At 42.8% G+C, this 24519-nt stretch overlaps 1 protein-coding gene across 3 annotated transcripts in view; it reads right to left on the bottom strand.

Annotated features, from left to right (window-relative positions):
• The window catches only part of Gda (guanine deaminase), a 100789-nt gene extending 77592 nt beyond the window's left edge, over positions 1 to 23197 (bottom strand). The window contains exons 1-2 of one of the 3 annotated variants that reach the window (XM_045144642.1): positions 23023 to 23054; positions 4299 to 4401 (exon numbers count right to left, since the gene is read on the bottom strand). In XM_045144642.1, the coding sequence (XP_045000577.1) occupies positions 4299 to 4301 (3 nt within the window). In that variant the 5' untranslated portion in view covers positions 4302 to 4401; positions 23023 to 23054. Of the gene's footprint in view, positions 1 to 4298; positions 4402 to 23022 lie in introns of all 3 variants that reach the window. The other 2 variants (XM_004653110.3, XM_045144652.1) reach the window with 2 other exon arrangements.
• Positions 23198 to 24519: the final 1322 nt, after the last annotated feature.

The following is a 24519-nucleotide window of genomic DNA, read 5'->3' as shown; positions in this document are numbered from 1 at the left end:
GAAATGAATAAAATAAGACCCCCCAATATGAACAGTGTCATTGGAAACTGAGTAAAATCTGGAAATTTGAAAGGGTCACATTCTTGCTTCAGAAATTTTACTGACAAGTTTCCAGAATGCCTTTGAAGTTTGCCTTAGCAAGACAAAAACAAGAAAGAAAACAAAACACACAAAGGGTGGTGACTATCTAAGACTGTCATGAACCACAGATGTTTGAATACCAGTATGATATTTAATTTCTCCCATGGCAACACTGATAATTGTGATTTAGAAGCAGTAGGGATCAATTGCTCACTCAATTATGTTGAATGAGGAACTCATACTATCAGTGACTATGTTTCCTCATCTGAAAAACAGGAATAAACTGTACTTAACTCACAGGGGTCCTATAGCAATTAAATGAGTTAATACATTTAAAAAGCAAATAAAGTACCTATCACATGATAAGTATTTGTACTGTTCAGTTTTCTCTCACTGTGACAAAATAATTTATAAGAAGGAAAGATTAAATCTGACTTACTGTTTCAGTTCATGGATACTTGGCCCTGTTGCTTTGAATCTCTCAAGGATATGGTTTTGAGTATTTTGAGAGAATGCCCACTCATACCTCCTAATGTACATCTTATATCCATCAAACTGCCCAGGGCCCAGGTGTATACATGAGTAAATGTTCTGGGCTAGAGTGATGAATTGGCAGTTAAGGCATTTGCCTGCAAAGCCGAAGGATCCCTGTTCAACTCTCCAGGACCCACATAAGCCAGATGCACAAGGGAGGCACATGCATCTGGAGTTCATTTGAAGTGGCTGGAGGCCCTGACATGCCCATTCTCTCTCTCTCTCTCTCTTATAAATAAATTAAAAATATATATTTTAAAAAGAAAGAAAAACTAGAATTAAGAAAAGAAAAAAAAGAGTGAATGTTCTGGCAAGGGCAATGGATTTCCATGCTCATAAGAAAGTGAGGCAATGCACAGGGCCGAATTTTTAAGGGGCAAATTGTCATAATGGACTGAACTGTGAAAACTTGAAGAAAGGAAAATAATCAAGGTGTTTTTGCAGGAGGGATGAGTAAGGTGTAAATGAGAAGTATGAGTGAGGAAACCCAGGTGTAGACCAAAATATGGGAAGTTGAAAGACCTGAATGCCACACTCATACACCTTTCCTTCTCTGCCTAAAGATGTGGCACTTCCAAGGTGCCCAATCTTGTTTAGATTTCAGAAAGCACTTTCCTTACTCTAATTTCAATTGCCAAGAATCCAGACCAAATCCTGTGTTCTTCTTCCCATTATTGTTTGGACGGATACGGAAGTAGGATAAACTAATCATATAAATCTCCATTTACACTTCTAAAGGCTGTAGTTTCCTTCTGAATGTGAGTCTTCGGTAACTTGTTTGGCTCAGCTGGATTAAATCTTCCCTGTATGGTCGTTCACTCAGGAAGGAGGTGGGGAGGAGCTGGTGAGGCTTTTTACAGCACTCCTAGGGAAGAGAAGAATTTACAAATGCTTTCCTGGGGCCAAAAGTTATTTTGTGTTGCTGTTCAGTGCTGAGGGTTGGACCCAGGGCTTTGAGCATGCTAGGCCAGCATTCTACCACTAAGCTGCAGCCCCAGGCCTGTGGTTTTAAATAGCAGAAACATCTGCCTCTATTGTCTTATCTGTTCTTATTTCAAAACTATCTCAGATTTACAGAAGAAATATGTCTAACCTGTTTAGTACCATGAAGCTTCACAGCTGGAGGTCTGTGCTTTACAACAAAAAAAAACTGACCATAGTGAGAATTCTAACAGTGCTGAAATGCTAAATTCCATTTCTGCAATGATGTACTCAGAGTTTTTAGGAGAGCTACAACTAATTCTAAACCCCAGCACGTGTCTGCTCGGCAATTCTGTAGCACCCATTCTATATTTGTAAGCAGAGTTTTGGCATGGTTTCTGAACTGGGCTTGGAGAGAAACTTGCCCTATATAACATGGGACGCTGGCAAACATCGTGTGAGCACAAGGCGACAACTGAAAGTCTACGAGTCCTTGGCCTGCACATGTGCACTGAGGTGGCTTGGCCTGAAAAGATCCACAGGACCTTAGCAGAGTGTTTGGAGACTAGAGAGCAGGGCGCGTACTATGACCCCAGAATGCTGGGAGCGCAAACACGGGTGTGCCAGTCCTCTGATAAGGTAAGCACTGGGGAACTAAGGCCTATGCAACTTACTTGCATTTTACAACTGTTAGAAATACGTCATTCTTCTTCTCACATGCCATACGGAAGCGTAGCACATGGAGTGCCTCAAGGGATAGCTATCATTATTCTCTGCATTTCCTTACCTTCCACCTGTTGCAAAAACTGAACCCATTCTGATTCTCTCTCTGCACCAAAATGAGCTCCCCAAGGTCAACAAGCACCTGGGTTGCTAAACTCAGTGGACACTTGCAGTGTCACTGCTGCTGCTTTTCAGGGACATTGGACAGCCGCCCTCCTCCCTCCATCTTGAAGTAGCCCCAGCCGCAGCCTCCCATGACCTTCCTTCCTACACTGTTCCCGTCACCTTCGGATTGTCTTCTCATTCTGCCCCTTCTTTTCTGCTGTGCTCCCATCTGCAGGGGTTAACTTGGTTCATTTTCTCTTCTCACTCCTAATTCTGTCCGTGTTTTATTCCTCTGGCTAAGATAGCTCCTCTGACCTTACTCATAAGCCAGTATAAGCTGTATAACAACCTGGATGTCACAAAGTCACCTCAACTCAGTATAAATGACTCCAGCCTCCTGCGCTGCCCTTCCTAGCCGGCGCTCTTGTTTTCCCTAGTTCTGTCCACTTAGAAAAGCCCAAAAGCCATTTGTCACCAAATCGCACTGATCTTGTCCCCTTGTTTCAGATGTTTCCCGTTCCTCTCCTCCTGTCTTACCACTTTCCTGTGTCTTTCATGTCCACTGCTGACACTGTCCAACAAATCTCCTACGGCAGTACCTTGTACCCTGCGCCAGGCTGTCTACCATGCTACAATTATTTTATCATATTTCTGCTTTGTTTTGTTTTTTTGTTTTTCGAGGTAGAGTTTCACTCTAGTCCAGGCTGACCTGGAATTCACTATGTCGTCTCAGGGAAGCCTCAAACTCATGGCGATCCTCTTACCTCTGCCTCCCGAGTGCTGGGATTAAAGGTGTGCACCACCATGCCTGGCTCTATTTTACCATATTTTTAAAAGGGGGAAATAGGATCTGTCAACTTCATAGTCTTTGTTGTCTTTCCATTGTGCAGTGTGGTGTTTGGAGTCCAGGAAAGTCTTTGAACCCTAAACCCTAAGTTTGTTTTTAATTATAATCAAAGAATTGAATAAAAAAGACTGAGAAGGATTATTATTAAATCATATTTATTGAGGGAAGTACAGAACCAAGGAAAGGTACTCACGTGTCTAGAGATCCCATGTGGAGGGCCTAGGAAATCCATGAGAAGAAAAGAAAGTTCAAGGAGCTTTTGTCATGTAGGAAGCTGGAACTGATAAACAAGCCCCCAAATGGAGAGCAAGAGATGGGGGGCAGGTGAGGGAAAAACTTACCCATAGTTGGAAGTTTCCAAGTGGTCAGAGAGCCTGCACACCCCTTGTAAAGGTATTTATGATCTCAAAGTGGTGGGCTGTCTTCCAGCTCAGGTGAAACTGCTGGAAAGCTAGTTGGTTAGAGCTAGGGGGCTGTCTCAGGTAGAGGCTAGCCCTAACTCCAAGTTCCAGGGGCTGAACTCACTAATCATAATGTTTAAATCCTGTGAAAGACCTCCCTCCCAGGAGGGGACCTGGTTGTGGAAAAACAGGTCTAGAGAACTAGGCAAGAGAAAAGAAATCAGATTGTCTTTGATTTCTAGCCAAGTGAAGACTTTTTGACCTTTTATTTTACTTTTAGAGGTCCAGTCACCCTAACTGATCTCCTCAGTTCTTCTTAGGTAAAGGAGGGAAAGCGCTACAGGAATGCTCAATGTGGCTTAGCTCATCTCGGGTTGCCACTACCTTCTGTGTCTTCCTTCTCTACTCCATAGTCCCTGGTTCCTGTTCCCTCTGGGTCTTTGCACCAGCCTTTCCCATCTCTTTCTGCCTAGTTAATATCTATGCGACCTTCAAAGCTTAAACATCCCTTCCTTAAGGATATAGTCTTGAAGCATAATCTCAAATTCAGCCAAATCCTCTGAATTTAAACCACCACAGAATTTAGCATACTTTTCTTTGTCAGAAATTATTTATTTACTCACATTGTATTTAATTATTCATCCCAGGTACAAAATGAAAGTAGGAATTCTATCTCTTTTGCTCACCATTTATGCTAATATCCTAACGTCTTTGCTTTTCATGGGCTATTATCAGTCCTTAGGAACTCCAAGCATTATAGCTCCACATGGTCAGTAAGTCCAGCTTCCACTAGAACAGAGATACAAACAAGTCTACTGAGTTAAGGAGCCAAAATGGCTTTTGTATTTTGTACTTAAAACAAACAAACAAAAACAAGTGAAGTGTCTTTTACAACCACTATGCACATACAGGAGGAAAACCACCACAGGGCTAAAAAACTATAGAGCAAAAGAAATTTCCTCACTGTGTGAAAGGCACTAGCCATTTTATTTCCTAGGGGCAAGCACATTGGTTACAACCAGATAAAACTATTGGTTAATCATTTATTGTCTACTCTGCACATAGGCTTACAGTCCAATCCATTCTTTAATTCAAAAGCACTTATTAGATGCCAGTTTTATGCAAAAGCACTATATAAAATACCATGAGGAACAGGAGATGGATAATAAGAGTTGTTTGTAGAGGGTGTGCCATGTTCCAGGATGGTAAATTGTAAGTGGCAATTTGCAAGCAACATTCCAAGTAAATTACCATTTTTATGAAGAAGCAAACCCTTAATCATCATACAAAACCTAAGAAGTAAGCAGGCTTTTATAATTTATATTATTCCAGGTCTTTTTACATAACCCAAGTTAAAAGTGTTTGAGAACTTTATGGGGTCTCAGTGTTCTAATTAAAAATCTACTCTTCCAGGGTCTTAATTATTCACCAGGATATGAAACTGGTTAGCGCTCCCAGTGGCCAAGTTCATTGTCATCAAATATCTAGACTGAAAAAAAGCAAGAGTTCTTATTCAAGCAATTAGTTATTTGAAAGATATTTTCAATCACTGTGCACTTAGCTGGCACATAAAGTGACTTTTCCAACCTGGTTAATCTATGGTGAAAACTTCAGCCATACATTGCTGTAAGTGTGTACCATGCAAAGGACATGAATTTGAGGACATATCTGTAAGGTTAGGCTGTGGAGAAGATTTGTGAGCTCAAGTAACAGCCACAAAAAAGTGCTGAGCAGAAAACAGGGCATGGAGAGGCCGAGGAGCTCCTGCCTGTGAACAGAAGGGCAGGAGTGGGGTCAGCAAGGACCTCACTGGGGACATGATCTTAAATGGATGGGTTTGGGATTTGCTCATTTAGTTTTCTTTGAAATAGCACATCATGTATCCTGGCTGGCCTCACAAACTCACTCTGTAGTTGAGACTGAAGCTGGCCTTGAAATCTTGATCCTCCTGCCTCCACATCCTGAGTACCTGGATTTTAGACATGCACCACCACCAGACCTTGCATAAACGGAGTTCTGAAAAGGGTGTTCAAGCAGGTGGCAGGTAAAGAAGGAGTACGGACATAGGAAGTGTGGGGAAACAGCAAGGCCAGATGTACGCTGATCCATGGTGAGGCAATAGGGAGCCATAAAATAATGCTTTTTTTAAAAAAACAAATTGGTTTGCAAACTTTGTGGATAAGTTGCTTATAAGTATTCCTGCTAACAGCAGCCAAAGGATAGAAACAAGCCAAATAGCTATCACCCGATGAATGGATAAACAAAAAGCGTAATATCCAAACAATCAGAATTTATTACTTTTTATGACTCATGATACATGCCATGACTTTAAAAATATGCTAAGTGATTAAAGCCCATCTCAAGAGGCCATGTACTACAGTTGTTCATTTTTTTTTTAAACTCCAGCATACAAAAACCTATACCATTGGGATGTGGGCAGGGCAGGAGTGTAGTGGCTGACTGATGGATCCTGAGCTTGCTTAGGGGTGGTACACATTCTGGAACTAGACAATGGTGATGGTGACGATAACTGTACAACACTCTAAAGACAACACATGACACTGAACTGAACCATGTGCTTCCAAGAGTGAGTCTTATGTAAGATGTATATTAAAATAAGAAAAGAGAAACATAATAAAATTTTTTGAGTTAGGGTCTCGCCCTACCCAGGTTAACCTGGAATTCTCTATGTAGTTTCAGACTGGCCTTCAACTCAATGATACTCCTACCTCTATCTCCCTAGTGCTGGGATTAAAGGCATGAGTCACCAAGTCCGGCACATTATAAAATTTGAAGGAAAGTGGGTGAAACTAGAAAATGAGCTAAGTGTGGTAACACTGGCACAGAAAGATAAAAAATAGAATTGCGCTCTCTCATATGCTGATTTTAACTTTTGATATTTGTATGTATGTAAATAAGAGGAGGTGAGAGTGTGTATAGGCTATGCAACTAGCCAAGAAACCATGTGGAAAGATTGCTTAGTGGTCAAGGCATTTGCCTGCGAAGTGAAAGGATCCCAGTTCAATTCTCCAAGACACTCGTAAGCCAGATGCACAAGGGGTGCATGCATATGGAGTTCGTTTGCAATGGTTGGAGGCCCTGACGTGCCCATTCTCTCCTTCTCTCTCTCTCTCTCTCTCTCTCTCTCTCTCTCAATGTAGGAGAGGGGATTAAGAGGTGTTGAGAAAGAGGGGGAGGGTAAAGAATACATGGCAAGAGAGCAGAAGAGAGTCCTAACTGTGGGGGAAGGCACAAGGGAAGTAAGAAGGGTGGGGAAACCAGGGGGAAGGGCAACTAAAGAAATTTTATTTGAAAAATTCCATAGTAAGACTTAATTCTTAATATGCTAATGAAAAAGCAAATGAGGGACTGGAAGATTGCACAGTGATTAAGAGTATTTGCAACTTAAACATAGAACCTTAAGACTGCTTGAGTTTGAATAACCCAGAACTCACATAAAAAGGTAGACATGATTGAGCAATCAGAAATCCCTGTCATCAGGGGAGGAGGGAGACGGATACCAGAAAAGTATGAAGCTGAGTGAAAGAGTAGCGTCCCGGAAGTTCTCCTCTGGCCTCTGACAGCACACAGATGTGCATACACCACGCATAACACACCACACTACACATACTCCACACACACACACACACACACAGAGAGAGAGAGAGTGAGAGAGAGAGAGAGAGAGAGAGAATATATAAATGAGTAAAATCTTAAATTAAAAAATAGAATACAAATTTTAATATAAAGCACATGGATTCAAAACAAAAATAAGAGAACAAAAAGCCTAACAATACAAAAAGTTAAAATTATTCTCCACATGACTAATTCTCTACTCTTACTCTTCAAAAGATGGTAGCACTTTGGTTTTGTTTTAATATTGCCTCCCAGAAATGTCAGAGTACGAGGCTGTGGGCGGGCGAGGGCGCAGGGCCCTGACACTTCCTTACACGCGTGCTGGTGGGGAGCACTGGGACATTCAAATGTCTATTTCTCTATACATAAACTTCAGAGAAATCAGTTTAGATTGAAATTAACTTATAATTGTTTTCATTATGAAAGGTTCTTTTTAAAGCTATCAGTCAATAACTCAATAAACTGAGTTTGACACACCTGGGTTTTTAGTGTAGAGTTTGCAGAGGAAAATTCATTCTGTCAAAATTACTTTTTTTCAAAAACCAATAAGAGGCAGAGCAGAGAAGAAGCACTGTGACCATAGCAACAGGTTTTCAGTGTTACCACAAAGAGATGGGAAGCAGCCGAAGGCGGGCTGGGGAAATGGCTCCATTGTAAAAGGTGCTTGCTTGAAAGAGGATAAAGGAAGTACTAATGGAGAAAAGGTTTCAGGCAATAATGTATGAATAACTATTTCCTGGGAAAAAAAGCAGCATTTTACACACCAGGAGAGACCTCAATTTCAACAATCAAAAGAAGGTTTTGAAGAACATGTTAGTCAGAAGTTCAACTAAGCATAACTTATCCTTTTTCATAAACACATGTGATTGATTAAACTAAGAAATGCTTTCCCTAAAGAAAAGGGTAACACTCTTTGGAAGGTGGGAAATAAGGCCAAAGGTGTGCAAGGAGGAAGCTCTTTTGAGGGGTGCTCACAGTGATTGCTCAATCTTATAAAATATCTCAGAAGAGATGACTCTATCTTTAGTGTTAGAAATTAAAGGCAGGCCAGGCATGGTGGGCCACGCCTTTAATCCCAGCACTCAGAAGGCAGAGGTAGGAGGAGCATCGTGAGTTTGGAGCACCGTGAGTTTGAGGCCACCCTTAGACTACATAGTGAGTTCCAGGTCAGCCTGGGCTAGAGTGAGACCCTACCTTGAAAAATCAAAAGAAAGAAAGAAAGAGAGAGAGAAGGAAAGAGAGAAAAAAAGGGAGGAATGAAAAAAATTAAAGCCCAACTATCAAAACCAAGAGAATAATCATCCAAATTATCATTATTGGATATTTCTCAAAAAATTAAGATCAGCACTCCAAGTCTGTATATCCTTCTCTATGAAAGCAGGAAAACAGTTCCACCCCAGAAGGTGGGCATGGGAAGCACTGAGATCACAGCTGCAAACACGCAACACAAGCCAGCATGCCACATACAAGGAAGGACATGTTCAGTGTTATCATTATTGATAATATGACCAACATCATTGGCAATGTGCTTTGTACAAGCAAGTTAGTCATCTTTGTGTGATGAGCAAGAAGCCACCTTCCATGTCTGAAGATGACTTGCACATAAATTTATTATTTTGTAATCCTGTTTTGGTACCTAATGTTTAATATGAGAGGTGTGCTACTAATATTTTAATTGATCAGACTTTAAAAATCACATCTCAAATATAAAACTTATCATTGTAATAATGATCACTTGAAGGTATACCTTGTACTTTGAATTTTAGTCTCTTAAATGCACCAGTAAATAATGAAACATTACTCTTCTTCCTAGAATGGAGGAGGAAAATATTGAGACACATGTGAGCACTGAGGTCTGTATGAGGTCTGAGCAGAGGGTGTGGGGAGCCTACTGCACTGCCTGTCAGGAAGGCTTGTTCCAAGCTAGGATTGTATAAGGCAGAGGAGCAGTAAGGGTAAGCATGGGCTTGGTGATAAGCAGCTGCCCTCCTTTAAAACCCATGTATCTGAGGGAGCCTTGGTCAAGGCTGAAGAGAGACTGCCCGTCAGTCCTGGCTTCATCCCATTCACAGCTATGGTCCTAGGGGTTGGGGATTTAGCTCAGTGGATGAACGCTTGCCTAGCAAGCGCAAGGCCCTGGGTTTGGTCCTCAGCACCAAAAAAAAAAAAAAAAAAAAGACAAAATCACAGCTATGGTCCTAGAGCAAGAATAACATCTTGAGCACACTTCAATCCCTGCCTGAGAATGAATACTTAAAGACTTGAATCAAAATTCTCCAGGAATCTGTACAGGGTGATAAAAAATAAAGGTCCTAAAATGGGTGGCATTGTACTTTCCAATGATTGTAGCAAGACTTAAACCTCATCTCCTAAATGCTAAGAATGTTTTTAAAGTGACAGTGTTAGCACTGAATCAGGCAGATGAATGTGTTTCTAGTTTAGCAATTACTGGAAGGACTTAAATAACAGGCAGAAGGGGTGATGTACAGATGAAATAGTTATATTTGAGGTTCAAGATTACTCTAGAAGTTTTTAGTCATTTCCATGTCATTTACTCTTTCAAGATTTGATGAAAGTTATTTGTCCCCTTCATGGACAAATACACATGGGAGAATGGAGCACTGATGGGGTTAGGGATAGAAGAGGAATGGGAGAATGGAGAACTGCAGGTTAAGAGGTTTTTGGTTTTTTTTTTAGGATTAGAAGAATCTGAGATCCCCTTTTGAATCTATCTAAAGTCATCTATTTTCAGAAATCAACTCCAATCAATTCTTTTTAAAGCACATGTATATAGTTTGTCAACCATAAATTCAGATTCATGCATCTTCCTTAGTACCTTAGTCACTCTTCACATTGCTATGACAAAAAGTAACTTAAGTAAGGGCTGACTTTGATTCACAATTTGAGGGTACCATCCATTATGATGGGGAAGACATGGAGGATGGAGGATGAGGTACCTGGTCACATCCTATTTGCAGTCAGGAAGCAGAGAGAAATAAATGCTGATTCTCAGCTTGCTTCCCCCTTTTCTTTTTTCCTTTTTATTCAGTCCTGGGCCCAGCCCATGGGATGGTGAGGTAGTTTGAATAAGTTATTAAGGATTATAATGTGGGTCTCCAGCTGCCTAGCTGGAGGAGGTGTCACTGGGGGAGGATCCTGGGGCCAGACCAAAAAGATTTGTTTGGTGGAGAGACCTGTATTCCAACCCAAAGGTGTGCAGAGGGGTTTGTGCTCTGCCTGGGTTCGTGTTTGCAGCTTTTTTGATGTTTACCGGCTGCTTGCGATCTCTCTCTCTGCTTGGATATCCATTCAATGGAACTTCCCCTGGATCTGTAAACTGAAAAAATAAAAAAAATCCCCTTCCTCCTATACTCTGTCCATGGTGTGAATGTTCATTCCAACAACATGGAACTACCTACTACAGATGGTAACACCCACATTCAGAGTAGGCCTTCTCCCCTTAGTTAAACATCCCTGGAAATGATCTCAAAGACATGCCCAGAAGTATGTCTCTTAGGTAATTCTAGGTGACCATAAAGATAAACTGTCACAATTAGATTACACTAAAGTCACATTTTTGCATAGTTTGGGGAGCTTTTGGTTGTAAGAAGACCTTAGATTTGGGAACACATACAGGCTTTGCCTAAGTTTGAAAGGTTCTGGGGTCTGAAGTATGAGAATAGCTTTATTGACAAGAGTTGAAACAATACCACAGGAAAACACCAAGAAAGAGGCGGCACATTTTCTATGGGGCTAGCATCAGCCACTCACTAACAGGACAGAGAAGGTCTTGGATATCACTGCAAAATAAAGAATGGGCTTTTTTTTTTTTTTTTTTTTCTTTTGTCTGAAATACAAGTACAGCGAGCAAGGAGATAGGACTGGAAGAGAAAGTTAGTGCTTCAGTGACTGAAGTTATGCCAGGGTCTTTCAATCAGGTTCCGAGAAATAGTAAGTGGAGAAAAGGAAATAGATCTGGACTCGGATCCCAGCTTCGTTCTCCCTCAGCGGCAGCCCATGGGGAATGCCACAGCATTTCTCTAAGCCTTGGATTCCCATCCCTTGTACCCATTGATTTTGAAGTGTAACTCTTTTGAAGGAAAAGGGTAAGGCTTTACTATGAGTTTTGGAAAAATCTGTCTTACACTATAGTTGGAATGTGTTACTTGTGACTAAAGCATTCACCCCAGAATCTAGTTCTCTTAAGCATATAACACACAGAAAGCAGCAAATAACTATAGACTACATGATTAAAAGTACAGCCCAGTGATAGGTAGCAGAATGGAAGAAAACAACCTTCAATTTCTACGTCTTGTCAGGAGACAAAAATCCTCTTAAAAGTAACATCATTTTCAAAGCAGAATGAATTTAAGCAATAGAATAGCATCTGAAAAAATCTATATTTTGTTAATAAAACTTGCTTGAGACCTGATTAGATTTCACTCCATACTGTACTTACCAAGGAACACACATATTTTAGAAATATTCTTAGCAGAGATTAAGTCAAGTTGCACTTGAGTTACTGCAACTTTTCAGAGTATTCATTCACTTAGTAACCATTTTATGAACACCTATAATATTTATACGATCCTGTGCTTACTAGGAAGTATTAGTTATTTTCTATTTTTTCATATATGAAGAGAATAGGAACTTAGAATTCATTTAAATGAAAATCCACGCAAATCAAGTATATGTTCAGCAAATGTATGTGTGCTATAAGAACAGTAGGCAATGACAGAGACATCAGAAAGAGGGAAAGTGAAAACTGAAATAGGGAAGTGGAAAAAAGATCTAGGATGAGATTTGAGTTGATCCTTACAGAATGGCTCAAACACAAGCAAAAGTGAAGACAGGTTGCTTAGAGTTGTCAAAGCTCTGTCTCAGCCCATTTTCTGCTTCTCATCCTGTGCCACTGAACAGGATAAGGCCATAAAAATGAGATTCATCATGGAACTTGGCTCAGCTCATATAATGCTGGCCACACAAGCATGAAGACCTGAGTGCAGATCCTCATCACCCATATAAAAGCTGGGCACTGTGGCACTGAGAAGACAGGGACAGGAAGAGCCTGGGGTTTTCTAGCCAGCTGGTCTAGCTGAATTTCAGTGTTCCATGTTCAGTGAGAAACTTAGTCAAAATAAATTTGAAGTCACTTCCCAGATGGTTAGCACATATAGTGCTGGATATTGCTACATGACCTGCTAGGGGAAGATGGCCAACAACATCATGAAGCAAGGGACACTGCTATATGAAAGCAACCAGCCTAAGAAGCTGTACACACCTGTGCAACAGTGGCACACAACCTAGGTCAGTAACCAATGCCTTTCTAATTGGCTGAGATTCTCTCAGTGAAAAGGAACCCATATCTGGAACTGGGAACTGAACTGAGTCAGAATCCTATGGAGACCAAGATCATGGACTCCAACAAGAAGCTCCCACTAGTCTATGGCAAAAACAGAAGTTACACCCACTAAAATCTCTCTAAATTAACAATTCTTATTCTCTTTAGCCTATGCTAATCTAACTCTCCATTGAGGAATCTGTTTTTCATTTGCAGACGGCAACAAGAACTGAGGACAACCAAAAATCTATCAACAAGACAAGAAAAGATAGATGACTCCCTGGCAGGAGATACCTCACACGTCAGGTAGGGCCCAGGTGAACCCACAGAGGAATTGGTGAGATGAGCAAGAGTGCTACTTCCACAGTGAGCCTGACAACCTGCACCAGGGTGATGGAGACAGACACTGAGGATGTTCAAATTGTACCAAGGCATAATTCCAGAGGCTGCTAAGAGCACAACATTAAAGTAGACTTAAAACACACCCACCATAGCTCATGGGAATTTTTTGGAAGCAGGAGTGGAAAGAATGCAAGAGCCCCAGGATGGGAGGAAATATCCAGAGGCAATTGCCCCCTGCCAATAACTGACTGCTGATCTCACAACTCAACCCACACTCCCATGGTGATTATAAGAAAAACCATTCAGGAGGGTCCTCAGTAGAATGGAGGCAGGGTGGAGGAAAATAATGGTTCCAGCATATGTGTCCATATAAAGTTTCTACTTAATAAAAGAAAAAAAGTTGAAAGTGATTGAGGAATATACCTGATGTTAACTGTTGGCTACCACATGCACATGCATATACACATACATATGTGCCAACATACATATGATCACACACACACGTATATACTACACATACATACATATGCCAAAACAGATAAAGGAGGGACTGGAGAGATAACTCAGTGGTTAAAGGAGCACTTGCAAGGTCTGACAACTTGGTTTCAATTTCCCAGTACCCATGTAAAGCTAGACACATAAAAGGGTGCATGTGTCTGGAGTTTGTTTACAGAATCAGAAGGCTCTGGCATGCCTATATTCATTCTCAGTCTCCTCTCTCTAAATAAATAAATAAATACTTTTACTTATTTATGTGAGAGCAACAGACAGAAAGAGAAGAAGGCAGAAAGAGAGAGAGAGAGAATGGGAACACCAGGGCCTCCAGCCACTGCAAACGAACTCCAGATATATGCACCACCTTGTGCATCTGGCTTACGTGGGTCCTGGGGAATTGAGCTCCAAACCATGGTCCTTAGGCTTCACAGACAAGTGCTTAACTGCTAAGCCATCTCTCCAGCCCAATAAATATTTTTATTTTATTTTTTTAATTTTATTTATTTATTTGAGAGTGACAGACACAGAGAGAAAGACAGATAGAGGGAGAGAGAGAATGGGCGTGCCAGGGCTTCCAGCCTCTGCAAAAGAACTCCAGATGCGTGCGCCCCCTTGTGCATCTGGCTAACATGGGAACTGGGGAACTGAGCCTCAAACCGGGGTCCTTAGGCTTCACAGGCAAGCGCTTAACCGCCAAGCCATCTCTCCAGCCCCCAATAAATATTTTTAAAAGGAGAGAAAATTGGCTGGAGAGATGGCTTAGTGGTTAAGGTGCTTGCCTACAAAGCCAAAGGAACACAGTATAATTCCCCAGTACCCATGTAAGCCAGATGCACAAGGTGGCACATGCATCTGGAGTTCATTTACAGTGGCTAGAGGACCTGGTGTACCCATTCCACTCTCTCTCTCTCTCTCTCTCTCTCTCTCTGTTTTTTTTTCTCTCTCTCAAATAAATGAATAAAATATTCAATAAAAGAGAAAGACGAGGACAGGGGGAAAGACAGATCTGGATTATTTCAGTTCATGGTTCTGAAGTCAGAGTTTTGAGGTAGTACAAGCATCACATGGTGAGCCTGTGGGAGGGTTGGTCTATCTTTTTGTCTCCTCTGTGTTTCACTCTTTCTCACACCTTTTAAAGCCACCAGTGTTTAATCATGGAGTGTCAGCCCGATGACCTTATGTAATCTGAATCGCATTCAAAGGGTCCTGCCTCTAAACACCATAGTCAGATTGTTTTCCCTTTAGAATCTCCCAAGGTTCTAAACTTAAAGTTCACATGAAGTCGTTGGTATGGAGGTTTAGACACATTGTCTAAATAAATGGAAAAGTTGACATTTGAATTATTTGAGGACAGTGTATTGTTTTAAATGGCATGCTCTAAATCACTAAGAAAATATTTATTTGGAATATATGCAAAATTTGTAGTGGGAATGAAAAAGGGAAAAATTATTTCAGCTGGGAAGATCTAGCCAAAGGAACTTTTGGAAAACCAAAGGTGAGCCATAAGAAAAGAGCAAGTTTTCAGTTTGTGCCAGGTAGAATGAAAAATGAGCTACTGAAAGAAGGGTTACTCCAAGCTGAGAGAGAGATATCAATGATGTGGAGACATAAAAGGGTATAGTGTTCTGAAAGACAGTGAGGAATCTGTTTGGATCATCCCTCAGCTCATGGATACATGGTTTGGGCCAATCATGGTAATAATATTCTATTTGACAGAAACATGAAGTTGGAAGAAAGATTAGAAAGCAGGTTGGGTCCAAATCATGCCATGTCCAGAATATCTTCCAAAGATATTAGACCTTAGAGTCAATAGAGAGCTATAGATGGCTGCAGAAGAAGTAACCATGCTCCAAGAAAATAGCAGTCACTAACATATAGGAAATATTAGACAAGGGTGATAAAATGGAAGAAAACAGAAGACAGTGAGATTATCTTAACCAAGAGACACTGAGGAACTGTGCAGGGACAATGGCAGTGTCAGTGGGAATGGGCATACACAGAGATCCTGAGAAAATTGGCTTTGATATTTTGAGTTAGTAAGTAAAAGATAGGGAGAAGATGGTAGCTATCACTTTGAAAAATACTGTAATAGGGCTTCCCTTTCTGGAAAGTGTTCTTAGCAGAATTAGTTTTTCCTCCCTTCCCTGCATCTTTAGCATCTTCTCCTTCTCCCCAGCCTTCTCAGAAGCTCAGAGGAGCGGTCTCACCTGAACAGCTGTGATATGAACTATCTAGAAGAAATATTCCTATAGCCTTCCCTCTTGAATACTTTCCCATCTCTTTTACTTTTTCCTGCCATTCTAAACACTAAGGCGAGGCATCACCTAAATAGTTGAGGCATTACTTACTGAATGTGGTGGTTTGATTCAGGTGTCCCCCATAAACTTAGGGGTTCTGAATGCTAGGTTCCCAGCTGATGGAGATTTGGGAATTAACGCCTCCTGGAGGGAGTGTATTGCTGGGGACGGGCTTATGGGTGTTATAGCCAATTTCCCCATGCCAGTGTTTGGCACACTCTCCTGTTGCTGTGGTCCACCTTATGTTGACCAGGGGGTGGTGTCCACCCTCTGCTCATGCCATCATTTTCCCCTGCCATTGTGGAGCTTCCCCTCAAGCCTGTAAGCCAAAATAAACCTCTTTTTCCCAGAAGCTGCTCTTGGTTGGGTGATTTCTACCAGCAATGCGAACCGGACTGCAACACTGAATGACCTTTCATTAGCATTAAGAACATCCAGTGAGCGCTGAACTGCCCCACCTTTCTTTACTTCTTCAGTTCTCCACAAAAGAGCATTTACTGTGTCATCCCAAACACAAAGAACTGTGTCTGTCTGACTGTCTGTCTATCTGTCTGTCAAAAGGAAAGGTGTATGAGCTGACATAAGGAGGTGAAGTCACTTAGGCTGTTTTGAAGAAGACACACACCCTAGCTGATGTCCTGCTCAGGCTACAGCTTCTGTTCCTCCCCTGCCTCCATGAAAGTCCATAGGGCCCCTGAGCCCAGGAAGATGGGGCTTTGAGGAGCTCCCCTCTAGCTTCTTCAGACAGTCTTTGTTCCATCACTGGCCTCCCCAGGCAGCCTGGATCATTAATTCTGGTAACACACTTCTTTGAAAAGCAGTAGAGTAGTAAGTATGGATGGGCTCCAGTGAACAAAGCACCCAATAACAGACTGAGAAACAAACAAATTTCACTGTATCACAAGACAAGTTGAAATTAGGCAGTTACCAGGGTAAATGGTTCAGAGAGGTCAAACCCTTCTGTGTATGTCTGTGAGGGAGTCTCCAGAGAAGATTAACAAAGAAGGGAACATGCTCTGAATGTGGGTGACACCATCCCTGATGGTCTGGAAAAAAAAAACATGGCAGAAAGAGGAAGCCTACCCATGTCAGAGTGCTCTCATTGCTCTGTACCTTCATGAGGTGAGTAACCTCCTCTGTCATTTGCTCCTGCCACCATGTGGGGCCTCATTACAGCCCCAATGGCATTGAAACCTCTGAAACTATGAGCCAAAATAAAGCTGTCTTCTTTCAAGTTGTTTTGCTCAGGTACTTTGTCACAGTGATGAAAAGTCTAAGACACTCATAGTACCAAGTGGTGGCAACAGCATCCAAGTATCCTGTCTTCACATGAGATCACCCAAGGAAAGGAGAGAGCCTCTGTTTCCATACGTAGAAGTTTCTGATCAGACTTCCCCTGTTTCAGAATTTAACCACCACTTAACCTGGGAAAATAAGTGTCTGGTATATGAGAATAGGATTGCCATGACTGGCCTTAGCATGGCATATGCATGAGCCAATGTATTAGAGGCTGGCAAAATTCAGGATATTTTAATTAAAAAGTACTCATGGCTCTTGAGTGGGGAACCCACCATGTGTGCTACAAACATTCTGAAGGAAGAAATCAGCTTAGAAGAAAACAGGAATTCACAGGATCATCCTGTGAAGCCTTGGGCATGAAAATGTCACTTTACAGAAAACCACATTCCTGTTTCAGCAGCCTCCAAAGGAATGGCTTAATCTGACTTCCCTCTTCAGAAATAGGGAGATGTCATGAGGCAGTGAGCTTGGCGGGAAGGTAGCTCTTCTCCCCCTTGAGCAGGAGGAAAGGATGACTCAGATACACCAGGATTTGTGATTCAGACTGAGAACTTCTGGCAAAGCACGATGGCAAAGCAGTCTTGGGTGAAATAGAACTTTCTCAGCCCAGTAGTCTCAGGAATTGAAGAACTTTGGCTCAGAGCTTTTGCCAGGACTATTCACTTTTTTTTTTTTTTTTTTTTTTTTTTACATCATCACCTCCCATCTTTTCATCAATATCCCGATCAACAGCTACTTCCTTCACAGAGCTTATCCTGTCCTGGGCAGCTGGTGCCCCAGTATACTAAGTACACACATGTGCACATGCCTAAGATGTGCTACTTACATACCTTCATATACACCACTCTGGGCTCCAGCTTCTAACGGTATATATGCAAGGTGTCACCCAATCCCAGTGTTCTGTCTGAAAGGCTACCATTCTGCCCACTCCTTTTTAATTCCATCACTGATAATAACCATACACAACATGTCAGGAATTCTACATATGGTACACCTATTAAATCATCTAATCTTTCCCAAAATTTGAGGTGACTACAATAATTATTTTATACAAAAAAACAGTGAGCACAAATAACACTACTGAGGAGGGCCCACAGAGAAATGGGCACCAGGGGAGGGGACATATTATAACTTATGTTAAAAAATTAATAAGATCACATTTCAGAGTATACAAACAATTATATTTAAAGCAAGTAAAGATATCAGTTTAGAGCTGGAGAGATGGTTCAGCAGTACTTGTTTGCAAAGCCTACCAGCAATGGTTTGATTCCCCAGAATCCTCATAAAGACAGATGCACAAAGTGGTACATGCATTTGAAGTTCCTTTTCAGGGGCAAAAGGCCCAAAATAAGTTTGTTTTGCATTTAGGTCAATTTTAGGCTTTGACAAAATTCAGTCATGCCCCTTGAGTGAAAGAGGATAGTCAAGGTACCAGGCCTTAAAAGGGGGACTAATGAATAATTGGCCCCACAGGCCTTAAAAAAAAACTAAAAATAAAAAGGTTTTAGGGCTGAAGAGATGTTTTATCAGTTAAAGCACTTGCCTGCGAAGCCTAAGGACCCATGTTCTACTCTCCAGATCCCACATAAGCTAGATGCACAAAACTGAGGCAAGTGCAAGGTCACACATGCCCACTAGGTGAAGCAAGCATCTGGAGGTTCAGCTTCAGTGGCTGAAGCTCTGGCACGCTGTGGTGGTTTGAATAGATGGCCCCCAATATATTCAGCTTTTTATTTGTTTGTAGTTTGCATCTACAGCCACCTGGCTGGAGGCAGTGTCACTGGGTGGATCTTAAGGTGTGGTGATAGGTTTCAGATTTTAATCTAAAGATATGCAAAGTGTGCCTAGCTGGAGTTCCTGAAGTGTGCTGTGTGGCTTGTACTTCTCTCTGTCTGCTTGGGCCTGTGAAAGCAGGCCAGCTTCTTCTGCCATTATGGAACTTCCCCTGGATCTGTAAGCTTCAATAAATATCCCTTCCTCCATAACTGTGCCTGATCTGGAAGTTCATTTCAGTGAACCTGAAGCTGTCTGCTACACACAGCAATTCTGTCTCTCTCTCTCTCTCTCTCTCTCTCTCTCTCTCTCTCTCTCACACACACACACACACACACACACACACACACACACACACTGTCTCTGTCTTTCTCTCACATGCACTCTATAAAATATAAATAAATAAAAAAGGTTATAATTCCTATCAATAGAAGAAGAAAACATTTTCAGGAGAACCAAGGACCTGTTATGGTTAAAATACATAGGAGGAAGTCTGGCATAGCAGCTAAGCTGGAAGAAGCACAGAAGTCTTCTGGCACAAGGAGCATTCTTTTCCTACCTTCCCAGCAGAGGTCACACTGAGCCTCTGGACAATGTAGCAAGTATAAAGTCACACTTTCCAAATCAGGACCAAATAAGGTTAGAGGTCTTCATGCTCCTCTCATAAGCCTCAAGTCATCATCTGTCAGGGAGCCAATAGTAAAAATGCCATTCTTGTCAATGTGTGATCCCATATTTTTCAATAGATCTAATCCTATTGAATCACAGTGTCTTCATCCACTGCCTTGTAACAGGATGGATTGGAGTTAGGATCAAACTCCACCTCTGATGGGATAGGATGTCAAGAGATAAAGGGAGACATGGGCCCAAGTTCTGTAAGGAGTCCAACTTGCTGACCTGAGTGATAACAGCATCTGTGACCTCACCTTTAAAGGGCTGGAAAATAATGGGCTTGTACTTAGCTGGATAAAGAACACAATCTTATTAGCCTGAATGGATCACCCCAGCATAAAAATTGTCAATGGTGGTGACAGCAATTACAAAGCCATACTTTGACATTTAGTTCATATTTCAAAAGCTAGGTGTACCGCCCCATCTCTAGACACACAAGCTCTCTAGTCAGTTTCATTGTCTGGAAGAAGGAACAGTGACATTGTGAAGATTAAGAATATGAACAATAATGTATAAGTGAACCTAGCAGCTAAAAGCCCTGAAATTTTTTTCCCAGAATTCTTCCTTGTGTGACAATGAAGATGCTCAACAGAGATCCAGCAACTGCCTACCTCCCTCAAGCCTTCTCTCAGACCTCAGCTTCCTTCTCTACCACTAGGCTGCATGGGTGCCACCATGTGGGGAAACAAGCAAAATTACTGCGGAGAACAAGAGATGGAGAATTTGCTAGCAGCAGAGGAAAGGAAGGGCCAGAGCGAACCAGGCATGGGTTAAGTACGCCAAGTATGTGCATGTATCATCTCAATCAGTGCCGGATTTAAATCTAATCTGACAAAGAAAGAAGTTGGGGCTTCTTGAGGTTTGGAGTCTCACCCATGGTTTCAAAGCAGGTGACCAGCTAGATAACCAGGCTATGTTCTCCTCACAATTTGCTCCTGTCATCCCGAGGCACTACCTCCAAGACAGCTGACTCCCTTACCCTGGCTTCTGGGTGAATGTGACTGAAAGTACTGAGGTCTCTTGATGATTCTTTGATGACAATGAACAGAGCCTGACATATGCAGGAAGAATTGAATGACTAATATTTGCACACACTTGTTTCAAGATTAATTGAACTCTTGCAAATGAATTATACATGTTGGAAACTTTATTTTAAAAATCCATGCCGGGCGTGGTGGCACACACCTTTAATCCCAGCACTCAGGAGGCAGAGGTAGAAGGATCGCCATGAGTTCAAGGCCACCCTGAGACTACAGAGTTAATTCCAGGTCAGCCTGGACCAGAGTGAGACCCTACCTCAAAAAACAAAAAACAAAAAACAAAAATCCACGTGCTGCTTAAATGTAAAAGAAGTTAACTCGAAATTCAAAATCCCAATACCAAAATGTTGGCTACAGGAGCTTTGTTTTTGTTTATTTCCTTTAATTAACCCAATGTTGAATGTCCTTTATTTCAATGAGTTAAATGTATTTGTTACCATTTTCTGAGCCCACATAATATGGCTTGGGGGATGAAGTCTAGAAGGGAAATGCCAGAGATTTTGCCCACACCTGGGCATGAAATGAAGAGCGCCCCTGACATTTCCCACAGTGAACTTACCAGAGATCCACAGAATGCAATCCACCCACTACCTTGCTTCAATCTCCTGAAATGCCTGTAAGAATTTCACTTTCCAGGTCCCACTCCAGGCTTATGCATGAGACTATGAAGCTGGTGCCTGGGAACCAGCATTTTCATAAGCACCCCTACTATTTGCTCTTGGTTCATTCTAACTTGTGCCCCAAAGCAGCCTTCAGAGTTCTGTGAAAATTGGAATGCTGTGGTGGCTCCACATATTCATTTATTTCAAGGGGAAATTCATTTTCTTATACCTTAAAATATTTAATTAACAGATAAATAAATCAGCAATTTATTCTAGCAATCCCTAAAGGAAAATCAAATCTTGAAGTACATATCCCATGCTTTGCCTTTGAACAAAGCAAGGAATTGACTGTCCTGCGTCTGGAAGGGGAGGGACATGAGAGCCAGCAGTCCCCTGACTAGGGAGCTCCATCTGGAACACTGAGCCCCTCCACTGGCTCACCTATGGCTAGCTCCTAGTTTATTCTTTCTTGTGTGGGAATAGCATGCTCTCTAATTGATAATCTCAGCACGCTCTTTCCTGGGGAATGGGCTTCCTGACTCAGCCACTAATTGTACATTTAGGAAGCACTTATTCTTCTCTTGTACAACCTCTAGGGAGATTATTTTCCAGATATTTCTAACTCCTTTCCAGCTTCCAATCCCACTGTCTTAACGACACTACCAATTATGATTCTGGCTAGGGGCAATTGATTTGAAAAAGAAATCTAAGCCTTGGAAAGTTCCTTGTGATTGATTGAACCAACACTTCCAGTCTGTCACCAGTCTATATGTGGCTTTCTGGGACAAGTCCCAGACAACACTTCCCTGAAATGGAAGGCGGTGCCCGGGTGTAAGGATGCACCAGTCGTGGGGTTAGTGGCGCCTCTACATTTAGTGAGCTCAGTGAGTTTTATCACCTTGGAAACACAACATAAGGCTCTCTGAATATACAGAGAAAAAAATTTAAGCACTTTATAAGAAAACAGGGTTTGGTTAGCCCCAAATTTGTCACAATTCAAACCTGCAGGTAAGTCAGTAGCATCTTCAGTCAAGAGCAATAGCTTCAACGTGTAAAATCACAAACTGTGCACTCTTACTAAGCAAACATAGTGGGAAATAGCTCCAAAATATTCCGTTTTTGTAGCTATTTTTCTTCTAAAAATGGAATGATTTTGCTTATCAAACTGGCCAGGCATTGCTCATCTACGCATCTGTGTGAACAGGGCAGTGAATATGAGCCATCGGATGTCACTTGTGGAGATCCCGATTAGGCAGTCAAAGCAGAAGATACACTCGCAGAATACATCTGACCCTTAAAATGGAAATGCTTGCTTTGATACAAATGGCTGTGTGTGTGTGAGGGGGCGGGGGGATATGAATTGCTCTAGGACTGTCCTCTCTAGTATCCCAACTCTTGTAGTCTGTTTCATTAATGCTCTGTCTGTTCAATGATCCGGTGAATGAAAAGGGTTCTTTGCTGAGTCTATGCACTGAACAAGGTAAACACCACCCATCAAAGGTCCTTTACTCGGTTCTTTCAAAATCCAGCCAGCCAAATGTTATGGGCGCCTACCCTGTGTCAGACACTGATCTGAAATTGAAGGGGAAACTGTCGCCCATCTTTCTAAGAAGGGAGAGGAGGCCCTGGCCCTTCCCCTTCCACCACAGCCTGGACGGTGGTCACACCGGTGAGTCGTGACGGGAGCAGCACACTCCTCCCGCATCTGAGACCTCATTACTCTCTAGCCAGCCCACGAAACCTAGTGACAGGGTTGTCTCAGCATGTCCCGGGAGCCAAACGCTCAAGTTCAACTCCGGAGCCCGCCGAGGCTCTGGCTGCACACGGAGCGAACCCGGAGCCCGCGGCGCCTGGCGCCAGGTTCCCTCCACCTGTCGGCCCGCGGGCCGGCGCCAGACCCCGCGCCCACTCACTCTGCCGCAGTCGCTCACGCCGAGGAGGTGATCCCGAAGCACCTCCATGGGGCAGGTCCAGGTGGAGTGGACGAAAGTCCCTCGGAAGATGTGCGCCAGGGGCGGCATCCGGGCCGCACACATGGCACCCGGCGGAGCGCTGCGCGGGGTCCCTGCGGCTGCGGAGCGGCCTCGTCCTGCCCCCGGCTTCCCCGGGCGATCGCTTGCCCCCTGCAGGCCGCGCCCAGGGGCTGGCTCCCTGCCTCCTGGATGCCAATAGGATTTTTCTCCCGCGAGTTGGCTCCGCGCTCCTGTGGGGTGTGGTTTTTCTCCCCACCCCTGCAATTAGTTTGGTTAACCCTTTGAGTTATCGAGACCAACCTCCTCTACCTTTATCTCATTTGCACACCTGGACTTTCGTCTGTCTTCCCTGAGCCTTAATCCAGGCATGTCTTCAACTTGAGGCAAAGGGCTCTGAGCTTGCACAAGTTCAGGGACAGGTGAAAGGGCAGCTGGGGCAGCTGTCCTGGTCACTTTCCCTTTCAGCTTCCGCGGGCTGTCTAACCCGCATTCGTTCCCTCCTGAGGTCCTGGAAGCATGTGTCACACAACCTTACCTGGAGCCCCAACACCAGAGTTGAATCTAGATGTCACTTTAGGTGGAAGCGGACGTTTTGGTGCTTGTGTCCGCGCACAAACGATCCCAAGGTCAACTTTTCTCGTGTCGAATGTGAACGACTCCTTTGATTGATTCACGGGGTGAGGGGAGGGGAGGATGAGACCCTCAAACTCAACATCCATGGGGCAGGCAGAGCTCATGAGTGCTGGATTAGGAGTTAAATGACTATGGTCCAAGGCACGTGAGCCTGGGATCCCCGAATCCTCTTTTGTGAAAACTGCCTGGGCTGGGTCACTGCAAGGCTTCCCTGGCTGCCTTCCCTGGCTGACAGCCGCCTTGGGGACCTCCAGTCAGTCCCTCCAGGTAGGACCACTTGGCTGCCGCACAGGCTTTGGACCGCTTGTTTCTGCTCCTCCTGGTGCGTCCTTCTCGTCACTGCTTCGTCTCAGGTGGCAGCTCTTTGGAATAGGACTGTCCCCGACCAAAGCTAGCTGCCCCCTCCTCTTGTTTCCAGTCTATTAATCCATTATTTTCCTGCCACTGGTCTAGTCAGATCCATCATTATTAGCTGCATGTTTTTTCGTTTATTCCCATATGCGAGTGCACAAAACAGAAGGGCCACCAAAGCGAAGGGACGGACTTCTTATGGCTGGAACAATTGACTGGTGTCCCTACATATTTACTAAATACATGAATTTGTTTTTATCTGTGAGCAGAGCAATGATGAAGATAAATATCTGTTTTGACTTCTGAATAGTGAGGGATTAATCACAGTGTGAGAAGGCTGTCTCTGAACTTTTAGCTTTAATGACGCAGGGCTGGCTTATATGTAAATGGTCATTCCGACCCCTCTCAGTCCCTTCAGCTCCTTCCACACCAAGGTCTAGTAACCAACTTATC

Source organism: Jaculus jaculus, chromosome 1 (genome assembly GCF_020740685.1).
Source record: "Jaculus jaculus isolate mJacJac1 chromosome 1, mJacJac1.mat.Y.cur, whole genome shotgun sequence".
Lineage (NCBI taxonomy): Eukaryota > Metazoa > Chordata > Mammalia > Rodentia > Dipodidae > Jaculus > Jaculus jaculus.
Note: the sequence above shows the minus strand (reverse complement) of the source record. Positions and strands in the feature narration are given on the sequence as shown.